Source organism: Melanostigma gelatinosum, assembly GCF_949748355.1.
Source record: "Melanostigma gelatinosum genome assembly, chromosome: 15".
In the NCBI taxonomy this organism is placed as follows: Eukaryota; Metazoa; Chordata; class Actinopteri; order Perciformes; family Zoarcidae; genus Melanostigma; species Melanostigma gelatinosum.
This window is the reverse complement of record NC_136648.1, coordinates 17,730,603-17,741,305: the sequence shown is the minus strand read 5'-3', so window position 1 is coordinate 17,741,305 and position 10,703 is coordinate 17,730,603. Positions and strand designations below refer to the sequence as shown.

At 42.4% G+C, this 10,703-nt stretch overlaps 1 protein-coding gene across 1 annotated transcript in view; it reads left to right on the top strand.

The window, feature by feature from the left end:
• The first annotated feature begins 7,170 nt into the window (after positions 1 to 7,170).
• LOC306789067 (solute carrier family 22 member 23-like) overlaps positions 7,171 to 10,703 on the top strand; it is a 31,849-nt gene continuing 28,316 nt past the window's right edge. Inside the window, exon 1 of the mRNA XM_079284839.1 lies at positions 7,171 to 7,629. Coding sequence (XP_079140965.1) covers positions 7,192 to 7,629 — 438 coding nt within the window. The 5' untranslated portion in view covers positions 7,171 to 7,191. The remainder of the gene's footprint in view (positions 7,630 to 10,703) is intronic.

The window sequence follows — 10,703 nt, the reverse complement described above, 5'->3', positions numbered from 1 at the left end:
TCTCCAATATATTCTTCTTCATGTTGTCTCCATTTTAATACTGTCCCTTTGTCCTTACTTGTCTGTCTCTCCGTTCCTCTGCACAGACAGCACCCCACACGCAGGCGTGCAGGAGCTTTGAAAAGTGAAAGGCAGTGAGAAAAATGGAAAAGACAGAAAACGTACAGACACACAACAATAACCATACAATGCACGAGGTGCCTTTAGGCCATAATAAATATTATTATATCCAATGGGGGAAATAATAGTTTACAGACACATTGTGCCTTCTGGTGTTTTAGGCCTTAGCTTTAGCCACTGTGCAAGCACACACACAAACACACACAGACACACACACACACACACACACACAAACACACACACAAAGACACACACACAAAGACACACACACACAGACACACACACACACACACACACACACACACACACACACACACACACACACACACACACACACACACCACATCACGTCTGAGGACAGACCATCTGAGAGAGATAGCAGGACTGGGTGGCATGTCCACGGAAACCAACGCCCTTAAATGGAATGTTTCTAAACAATTCAAGCACTGCTAGCTTTCTCTTCTTCACATCCAAAGTTTTTGCACGCACATATTTTGAAAAAACTTGGCATGACTTGTCTGTGCTGGATATTACACATCGTAATAAATATGCACGATCACGACGGTGTCTCATTTACTCCAATGACAAATGCTTGATATGCCAGCCTCAGACGCGAAACACACCCAAAGAGACACACCCTACATTTATTTTCTCCCACTATAGGTTAGGGTGGGTTCGCTCTGACTGGTTCATTTTTAATACACGTCCTCTGAACAAAAGACACTGCAAGACTGAACATGAACAATTTTCCAAACTTGTGGCTAACAGCTCTCGTGCCAAGAGACACGGAGGGAACAGTTGGACAGTGAACCGTTCCGTATAATGAGGAAATAACTGGGAGTAAACCATTAATTCTGAGCTCCCCAACAAAGAAAAAAAGGGTTTGGCCCTATTAAACCAAAGATGCACAACTGACCTAGCTTTATCTGCTTGTTGTGCACTATTTGCGTGTCGATTTTTGTCGTTAAGGTGTGAATCTTTCTGGGAGATGTATGGGTCATGACTGACACGTGAGGTGTGCCAAACAGTGCAGGGATGGTTCATTTTGTCGGGTTAAGTCATACCTGTCTGGCATGCACTAGATCAGGGGTCTTCAATGTTTTTCAGGCCAAGGACCCCCAAACTTATAAAGAGATGGAGCAGGGACCCCCGACTATATATATTGTATAAAATTGTGTTTTATGTTAAATGGGCCTAGTACTGTGTATAAACATACCTCTTTATTGTGCATTCAATACTAAGCTAGTCAAATAATACACAGGTTCATATATTCATGTTTTTATTTTAGGGTGGCCGTGCCCCTGCCATTCATAAACATACCAATGTCAACATCAACATTGTCCGTCAATTGCATGATAATCATGCACACAAGCTATTCAAATTGATGTTTTCATTTTAAACATAAATGGACAGATTCATGTTTGGAAAAAAATATAAATAATTGTCGAATCAACCAAAAATTCCGCGGACCCCCTGTTGAAGACCTCTGCACTAGAGCCACCCTCGGGATTATCCTCCTTTATCTTTACTGTATTTAAACTATACTTGCTGTCTGCATTGTCCATTCAGTCATGCACAGGGTCTATTGAGGAGAAAGTGAAATCTTTGCTGACTGTCTCTTCAGACTGGGAGTAAATCTTTAACTGAATGTTTGCTTTCTGCACAAAAAGAACAGTGCGGGTCACTGTTTCCTGGTTGTGATGAGGAGATTTCTTGCAAATGGGAATTTGTCAATCACGCATGTGTAACCCGTACCAAACTGCCATCTGGAATATGAAACCAAACAGACGCACACCAAAGTTTCTGACTTAAGGGAAGTGAAATGTGATTAATCAAAGATGACACCAGGTTAATTCCCAGACATGATGTCTGATGATTCACAGTGAGAGTTTGAACATTTCCATGTGTGACATGGAGACACACACGTGATGTCATTTCCAGACACTGGCTCTGCCATCATTCACTGAGTATAGAAGGACATTTAAAAAAACAACGCTGACAGCTGGTTTATTAAATCACATCGACAATTGACATTGTCTCACTTCTTAACACTGTGATCTGAGTTTCCCCAGCAGCTTGTTAACACACTGATGGTTCCTCAGACTTTCCACTGCTTCATAAGCTCATGAAACAATACTGCAAAAGAGACATGTCTTCTGTGTTTCTTTACAGGACTACTGGTGGATAGAGCCATTCACTTTCACTCAACAAGGAATTTGACAAAAACCACAGCCTTTCAGAAATGTTTGACTTGACCAAAAATGTTTTTTATTTTCTGATCTCTTTTTCACATTTTATTTTCGGTGAATATGTAAAACAATTCAACAAAGAGATATCACCATGTTGACAACATACATTAAGACAGTTATGCTTTGTAATACAAGTTTGTGTGCTTGAATATGAAAATGAGGCATTGTCGAATGCTGACGTTTGGTGAATTAAAGATAAATCTACAGACACAAATAGACAAAGAAGTAAAATAAACACTTAAACGTGTATTTTGGAGGTTTTCTTTTTCAAAGGTGTCTAATCCTGGAAAAGAATATTTAATTCTAATATATATGTAAGCAACTCAATATGAAAAAATCACCAGAATCAGAATATCCAAAATTCGGAGGAGTACATTTTTGTAATTGTAGAATATAAACTCCTCGGTCATTAAACCATCCCAAATCCTGCACAATACTGGCCTCAGTTATCAACTAGGACACAAATCAACAGCATTACAGGCCATTCCTCAGTCATTTAGAGCTGAAACAACAACCTTTGAGTTCACCGCCTTTTCTTTTACAATATTTGCTTATCAGCTGGAAGATTACCTGAAGGCTATGCAACAGTGTGTGTATCATACTATGCAACAGTGTGGGCCAACCTGTATTCACACTGCCCACGAGTTTATTGTTTTACTAATCCCAAAGTAATAAATCATACAACAGTGGACTCTTGGACTTTGGAACCAACATGAACTAAAAAGCATGTATATGTAGATTTATGGGTCTACAGCGAGAAAGGATTCATTGATGTGTTTTTAAATCACAATATCTGACTGTTGTCTGAGTTGTCTTTTCACAGCGGAACAGACGAATCACTCAGTGCCGAGTGTTGATAAAATTAGCTTATATGCAGCTTTAATTAGCAGCTAGCTTATATACAGCTTTAATCAGCAACTAGCTTATATACAGTTTAATTAATCACTAGCATATTTGTAGTTTTAATAACCATTAGCTTATGCAGCTCTATTAACCACTCATACAATGCACACAGTACACGCTAGGGCCAGGGAGAAGCAGGAGGGAGATTACTGACTTAACTGCGCCACAAGGAACAGGCAGCCATCTTTAGATAGATAAGGGAGAAACAATAGACAGTGAGATGCAGGGACAACGCCCTAAGTAGTCTCCCCTCTTCACAACTTGCTTCACAGGTCCTCTCTCATGCAACATCTCACACACACTGATAGAAGAAAACGCCTTCTGGGAGGGGCCAATGTGAACGGACGTTCAGGCCTCCACCCAGGTGTCATACTCGTACAAATGTGCCACGCCTGCATCTTTGAATTTGACCAATGGGCTTCCTTAAGAGGTGACTATATGAATTATCACGCTGTAATGTTGAAGCGTCTTTTTATGGCTGACCTCAATGCGAGCGAAGCTCTATTAAGACCCATGCATGTTTGATTGCTGGGCTGAATAACTCTGTTGATAAATAAATCTATTGCTTTGATACAACTATACGCCTCTTGAGAGCTTCTGTTTCATTCTTAAATCCGCTCTAAGTGTGAAAGATAGCTTTATTTTCACAACACGAGTGAAAGCTCAGTTACACCTCTGGGATCTTTTTTTCCGTTTTACAGCCGGTATATTAGACACAAACAGACACAGACACACACACACACACACACACACACACACACACACACACACACACACACACACACACACCTATCATTTCCTGGGGCGGGTCCTGGACACACCTGAATTAGTTGCTAGGGAGGAACAAGCAGGTTTGAATGATAACAAACAGCACAGTCAGATAATGTGAAGGTACAACGGTCGACTGGTTTCTGTTGGCTCGCAGCCAAGCGATATTTCCTGCACACACTGCAAATGAAAGCATTGTCTGAGTGACAGACTTGTAAAGGATGCAGATAAGATAGATCCAGACATTCATGTTTTTCATTTTATTTTGTATTGTTACCTTTCAGACAATAGAGACGCGGGAGAAAGAAGACAAGTGAATTTATAATTCATTAGCTGTTGCACAACACACTGAAAGCTAAACCATTTGAATGGCAGCTTCATTTAACACATATACTGTATTTATTTTGTGGTAATTTTAAACCTGTTTTCAATACTAAGAGAAAATCCCCACTTTAACTTCACAAATATGAAAGAATAAACACAATATATATATATGTATATATATATATATATATATATATATGTATATATATATATGTATATATATATATATATATGTATATATATATATATATATATATGTATATATATATATGTATGTATAAAAAGCAAAAAGTCAACAAATGCTGCTATGACAAGAAAGTGGTGCTGTTGCTCCAGTCTGCCAGCAGGGGTCAGCAGTGTGTAAGCAGACACAGAACACTGCAGGACGTTCAGGCGCCCTCACTCATCCTTCCTGTCCCACGACGCTTCCTGAAATCATTCACAATGAGTGTTACAGGACAATAAAATGATGTTCATGATTCAAGACGTCTGTCTTCAGGTCAAATCAAAGGGATATCAACAATAGAAAAAAATCTATGTGAGACTATCATGAAGTGTAAAGTTGAGTTTTGCCACCAAATCTCTTAATATATTCACAAAAATCCACAAATTATGTCTGGCCAAACCAGTGGTGGAATTTCAGTAAAATGAGGGCAAGAAATTGTAAAATATTAAAATCAATAACAATCCTATTTGATGCGGATTAAATCTAATTTGTTGATGAAAATGTAAATCGAATGTGTTGCCATGAAGAATGGGTCCCACTCTCCAACAGGGCACACTTTAATAAAACGTTATTTAGTTGTGGCTTTGTTGATAGGTTATACATTATGTATTAATGCTTTATAGATCAATGAGGAAAAGCTGTGGGTTGCCAGGTTGTGATAAAAAAAGATCAGTCGACTGGTGTTTGTCCTTCTCCAGCATTTGTCTTTTATTTCTTCACTTCATCAAACCTCTCAACGGTTCGTTCAACCGCTCAGCTGCTAAGAGCTGAAGACCATCTGGAACAAAATCCATTTAGTAAGTACCAATTAACATTTACAACTCCAGACTTGGTAGCAGAACCTCATCATTAATGACTTCTGCCTACTGATATTTATAACTGCAGACCTGTTGGCTCATTATAAAGCGAGAAAGGGATTCGATTGTTTATTACCACCAGGCAGTGGTGGAGTAAAGATCATTTTCTTCAGTAAAACATACCACAGCGCACAAGTCCTGCATTCAAAATGTTACTGAAGTAAAAGTACAAACGTGTATAAGAATATACAAAAGTAAACATACTGATTATGGAGAATGACCCATTTCATATTTGCATATATTATATCACTGTATTATAATTACAGATTATAATTATTGAAGCATTCATGTCTACTTCACTGCAATGTTGCAGCTGGTAAAAGTAGAGCTAATTTTAATTATTGTATATATACTGTAGCTTAACCTATATTAATATATCAGATGTTATTAGTTGATTTGTGGTTTGTTTTAATAATCTGAATCAGCAAAGTCACTCGTAACTAAAGTTTAGTGGAGTAGAATAATAGATTAGCATAAAATGGAAATGCACAAGTACAAGTACCTCGAAATTGTACTGAGTACAATAGTGACATAACACCACCAGGCTAAAAAATCATGAGGAAGTAGAGATGATCAACAAGCTAAAATCCATGACCAACAAAGAAGAACACAATGAAGCCTGCAATCAATGACAAGAAAATACAATGTTGATACTCTGTCAAGACCGGATCCTTTCAATGCTGCTACTACAGATGTTCGTCGTTGTGCCCTGTTCTAGAGGTTTCTGCTCACATCTGGGATTACAAGTCAAACAAAGAGTCGTTGTCTTTTTTTATTATTCACCTTTGCTGACAGCTGAAGTAGAAGTGGCATGTTTTTTTATTGTTTGCTACAGAACTGGGCAGAGACAGAGCTAGTTCCTCCTCCTCCTCCTCCTCCTCCTCCTCTCGCCCGTGATACATCTGTAGCCTACTGTCCAGTTAGAACCTTTGTATTACTTATCTTTCATCAACAACAACATGTTTGGTTCAGTGTCCCTTGGTAGAAGCCAACACACTGGACCTTGTGGCTTTCTTGCAAAATGTTTGGAATTCCAAAGTATCTACAAGAATAACAACCACACAAATACATTCATTAATTAAAACAGCATACACATTATGGTTGCAAAATATATTTGGCCTACTGTGAGAACACGGGTCCAACAGTGTGTTCGTTTCAAACAAATGTGCAAAATGTGCATTTTTTAGACATTATAAAGAACTTCATTGGGGTTTTTTACCCCCCAGTAGCTGTCTTGCTCTACTGAGTGAGCATTTGTGATTGTGAAAGTGGTCACCAGTGGTTGCAGGTGGCCATGTTGGGGTAGAGTCAGCAGCGCGCAGCCTTATGGGCAGGTACGTCTGTCTACCTGTGGCTCCATTGGGAACCACTTCCACAGCTGACCGACAGAGACACCGGTGATTGGGACCACGGAAAACACCATGAGATAGTTTCCCTCACCATCGCTTCTTTTTGTTTAACGAACTGCGGTTCCGCCTTTTGTTTCGGAGCGTGAGCCCGCACCGAGTCCCGCACAGGGGTGGGGGGGGGGGGGGGTTTGGTGGCAGACGGAGGGAAGTGCTTCCTGATAATAAAGAGGTGCGTCTTATTTCCACTCCGGTGATTGACTGCGCACGGCTTTCACCGCCGGAGCTCGGGGCATTGACGCATTGTGGAGTCGACAGTGAGTGGGTGGGTGGGGGGGATAGCGCCAATGCAAACCCGGCTTCGCAACACTACGGAGGCATCTATCGGTGGAACCGCGATGGCCGTGGTGCAGCTCGACACGGAGGACCATCAACCCGAGAACGGCTTCGTGTCCTCCGACACCGCGTCGCAGGAGCTGCTGACACGCATCGACGGCTCCGTTCTGCCGTTTCTCGGGGGATTTGGGAAGTACCAGAAACAGCTGATCGTGCTGACATGGATCCCGGCGTTATTTATCGGATTCAGCCAGTACTCTAGTAATTTCATCCTCGCCCAGCCGAACACCACATGCGTCCGGCCGCTGGCGAACCTGACCGATCACACCGCGAGTCGCCCCTTGTTGTCAGGCGATCCGAGAAACATCAGCGCGCGGCCGGCTTACATTTATGACAATGGAAGTGACGGCACCCACAGTGACAATGCCAGCATGCCGTGCAAATGCAGCGAGTGGACGTTCGAGCTGCACGCGGGACTTGCACAGAACGTGGTCACCAAGGTAAGCGGGGTGGACGTCCTTTCCATCATTTGTACGTGTTGTGCATGCGTGATACCCTGATACCCGCCCTAATCCCATAAAGATCGATTTACGTTAAATGGAGAAATGATGGCACTTATCAACATGAGAATAAAAATCGAACTCAAACAAGCAGCATCAGTCTGTATGAAATGACGTCGGAATAATTTGACAGCTTCTTTATAAGTGGTTGTGCCTACGTTGAGCCGTGCATTTCTCCACAGTGGGCCGTCTAGAGTCATTTCTATTCTGTAGAGATTCGCAGATTGGGCTCACGTTGGACCTGGATGTAGTAGGACTGTTTATGTGAGAGCGTGCATCGTGCTGACTGACAGTGAGTGAGTGAGTCATCGCAGCAGCTGACACAAAGTGTGACCTATGGCAGAGAGATGTGCCAATGTGCCCACTGGCACATTGGGCACAAAAAAAAGTGCCAGGTGCTGGTGGAATTTTGTCGTAATGGACATAATAGGTGTGGAGGCCCCCTTTTTTAAAATTTGGAGCAAAGGTCATTAGTGCACTATAATAATACAACCCCATCGCTGCCCTAACCAAACACCGGTGACATGTGCTTACAGCTTTTCATTCTGGGCACTGTAAGTGTTAATGTGAAGCCTTTACCTCCACACACACTGCCACCGCCATTGTGTCGTAATGTGTTCCTATATCTGAGCTGGCAGGCTGAGGAAAAAGCATGCAGTAGGCCCGCAGTCATCATAGTGGGTCAGCTAGCTGGAGGAGGAAGGTTTTTTTGATTATTTTGATCTCATTATGCATATCAGCTCTTCTCCAATTGCCGATGCTGCATGAATGCTTATATCAAGTGTTTTTTTTTTTTTGGAAAAGCATGAAACCTGATCCACGGGGCTCAGAGTAAACTTGCCGTCAGTATTGATGGGATTACATTTTCAAAAACAAAGACTCTTCTCACAATCAAGACTCTAATATATTGATGCACACCCTTTTAGAAAACACTAAATTGCACTTTAATCTGCAATATCGTCACCTCTGAAGAATTCGGCACGCATGCCATAATCAAAAGGCTTATCAGGAAGAGTTTGATCTGAGGCCAGCGTCTCTGTGCTGTGGGAGGGGGTTGTGGCACCCTGAGCTTGCGTCCACTCTGATGCTAACAGCTCATCTGTTTATCACTGATAATGTCTCCGTTTGCATGAAGCAAATGAAATGCAACTGTGGCATTCTGGTTCAGCCAGGGGGACAGTTTAAGTCTTGATTTTATTTACTGGCCTCTGGGTAATTTGGAGGGCGGGGATGCATGAACTAAAGCCAGGCCGATAAACAGTTTTCATGGACAGAGGCGGTCAAAATACTCTCAAGCTGCAGCTGATTATCAAGTCATATGTTGGGGAAATCGATTGGGTGGATCCGTGTTGCTAACAGTCAAAAAATGTCAGTTCTCTCCCGGGTAAAAAAACAAACAAAGGGAAGTGTCCGATTTGCAGGGTTTGGCTCGCCTCTCATGCCGGTGCTAACCTGTAGATCCTAATATTTGTATTGCTTTTGCACGCATACAGAGAATGTCATGTTGACACTACCACCACTGCAGATCAGTGACAGGACTGAGCAGTTGGTAAACGTGTCTCGTCTTCCGTGACCAATGCAATCCACACTCTGACACCAAGTCAAAGTCAGGAGAAACTGAACCGGATGGCACGGGGACAAACCTGGAATTGGAGCCAAAATTGAAGCAGATTCGACGACCACCCCCCCTTTGTTATCGGCCCCGCCTCTTTTGACAACCTGTCCCTCGCACTTCCAAGGCCCTTTTTCCCCTGACAGCACAGAAACCAGGATGTGACGCTACAGCAGGAAGTGATGACTTGGCATTTCTTCTCGTGTTTGCATTGCATAGGCATAACTGCACATGACTAGGCTCGGCTGACTGTGGCACGCGATCCCTGAAAAGCGGTGCAGAGTGCCAACACCGTCGAAATGTCAAAATGTACCAACACATAACCCCGTGTTACTCTGTTAACCCTTTGTATCACGCGAGGAAAACGCCTGCCTCATGTTTCCGTCTTGTGCCACGTAGGTTTTACCTCCAGAACCGGTAGCACATTACTGCTCATTGCTTTGACTCAGGGCATCGGAGAAGGAAGGCCTTTGATGGAGGCAGAGGAGGTTGAGGTGGTGGTGAAGGAGCCAAAGTGGTTAATGTGGGAGACCCATACTCATTGAGTCAAAGCTCTCCTCGGGGTCTGTCTTAATTGGACCGAGCCTTAGAATTAAGAGTGTATCATTACTCAGAGACCGACGGAGTCTCTCTGCAACCTATCCTACCCGGCTCCCATTCCTGCCCGAAATAGTGGTCCGAGAACAGCTTTAGAGCAAAGGGTAACCTCCATGCGAATTCCCTGTTTAAGTGTGTATTATTCAGAGTCACTTGCCATTTAGGGATTGATGATCATTTTAACATTTTGTAAAACCTGACGGCACTCTGGCCAATACGTTTAAGCCATTTTTCCATCTAGAACACAGAATTATTTTATATATTTTAGTGTAAAAGATGAAAATGGTTATAAATAAGCCAGTTGCAAATGGTGACGTGCATTTTTAATTATTTTCTTACACTTTATAGACCCAACAAGTTATTGAATAATCAGGAAAAAACAATTGGCGGATTGGCTGATCGATAATGAAAATAACCTTTAGTTTCAGCCCTAGCTTAGTGACTGATCAAGTACTTCAGTATGTCAGTGCCAGCTGTATATTATTGTTCTCGTCAGTTCGAGTATTTTTCCAGAGTGATAAGGAACATCTGTTGTAACAGCACATTGGTGGGTACACCCAGACCCCGTATCACTGTGCTGGAGGTTGCACACCCATAGATCTGGAAGATGATACCGTAGTCGAACACCCATGCAGGCCTCTCTCTGCTCTGTGTCCCTTCGTACTGTTTACCCAGCTGGTTGGCTCCGTCCACAGACCCCGGATCAGTGTGGGACACTTTGAAACGGTCTCAGCTGTCGAAAGGCAAAGACCCCACTGCAGATACCCAGTCAGCACACAATGACAGCCACTCACAGCGTCAGCTG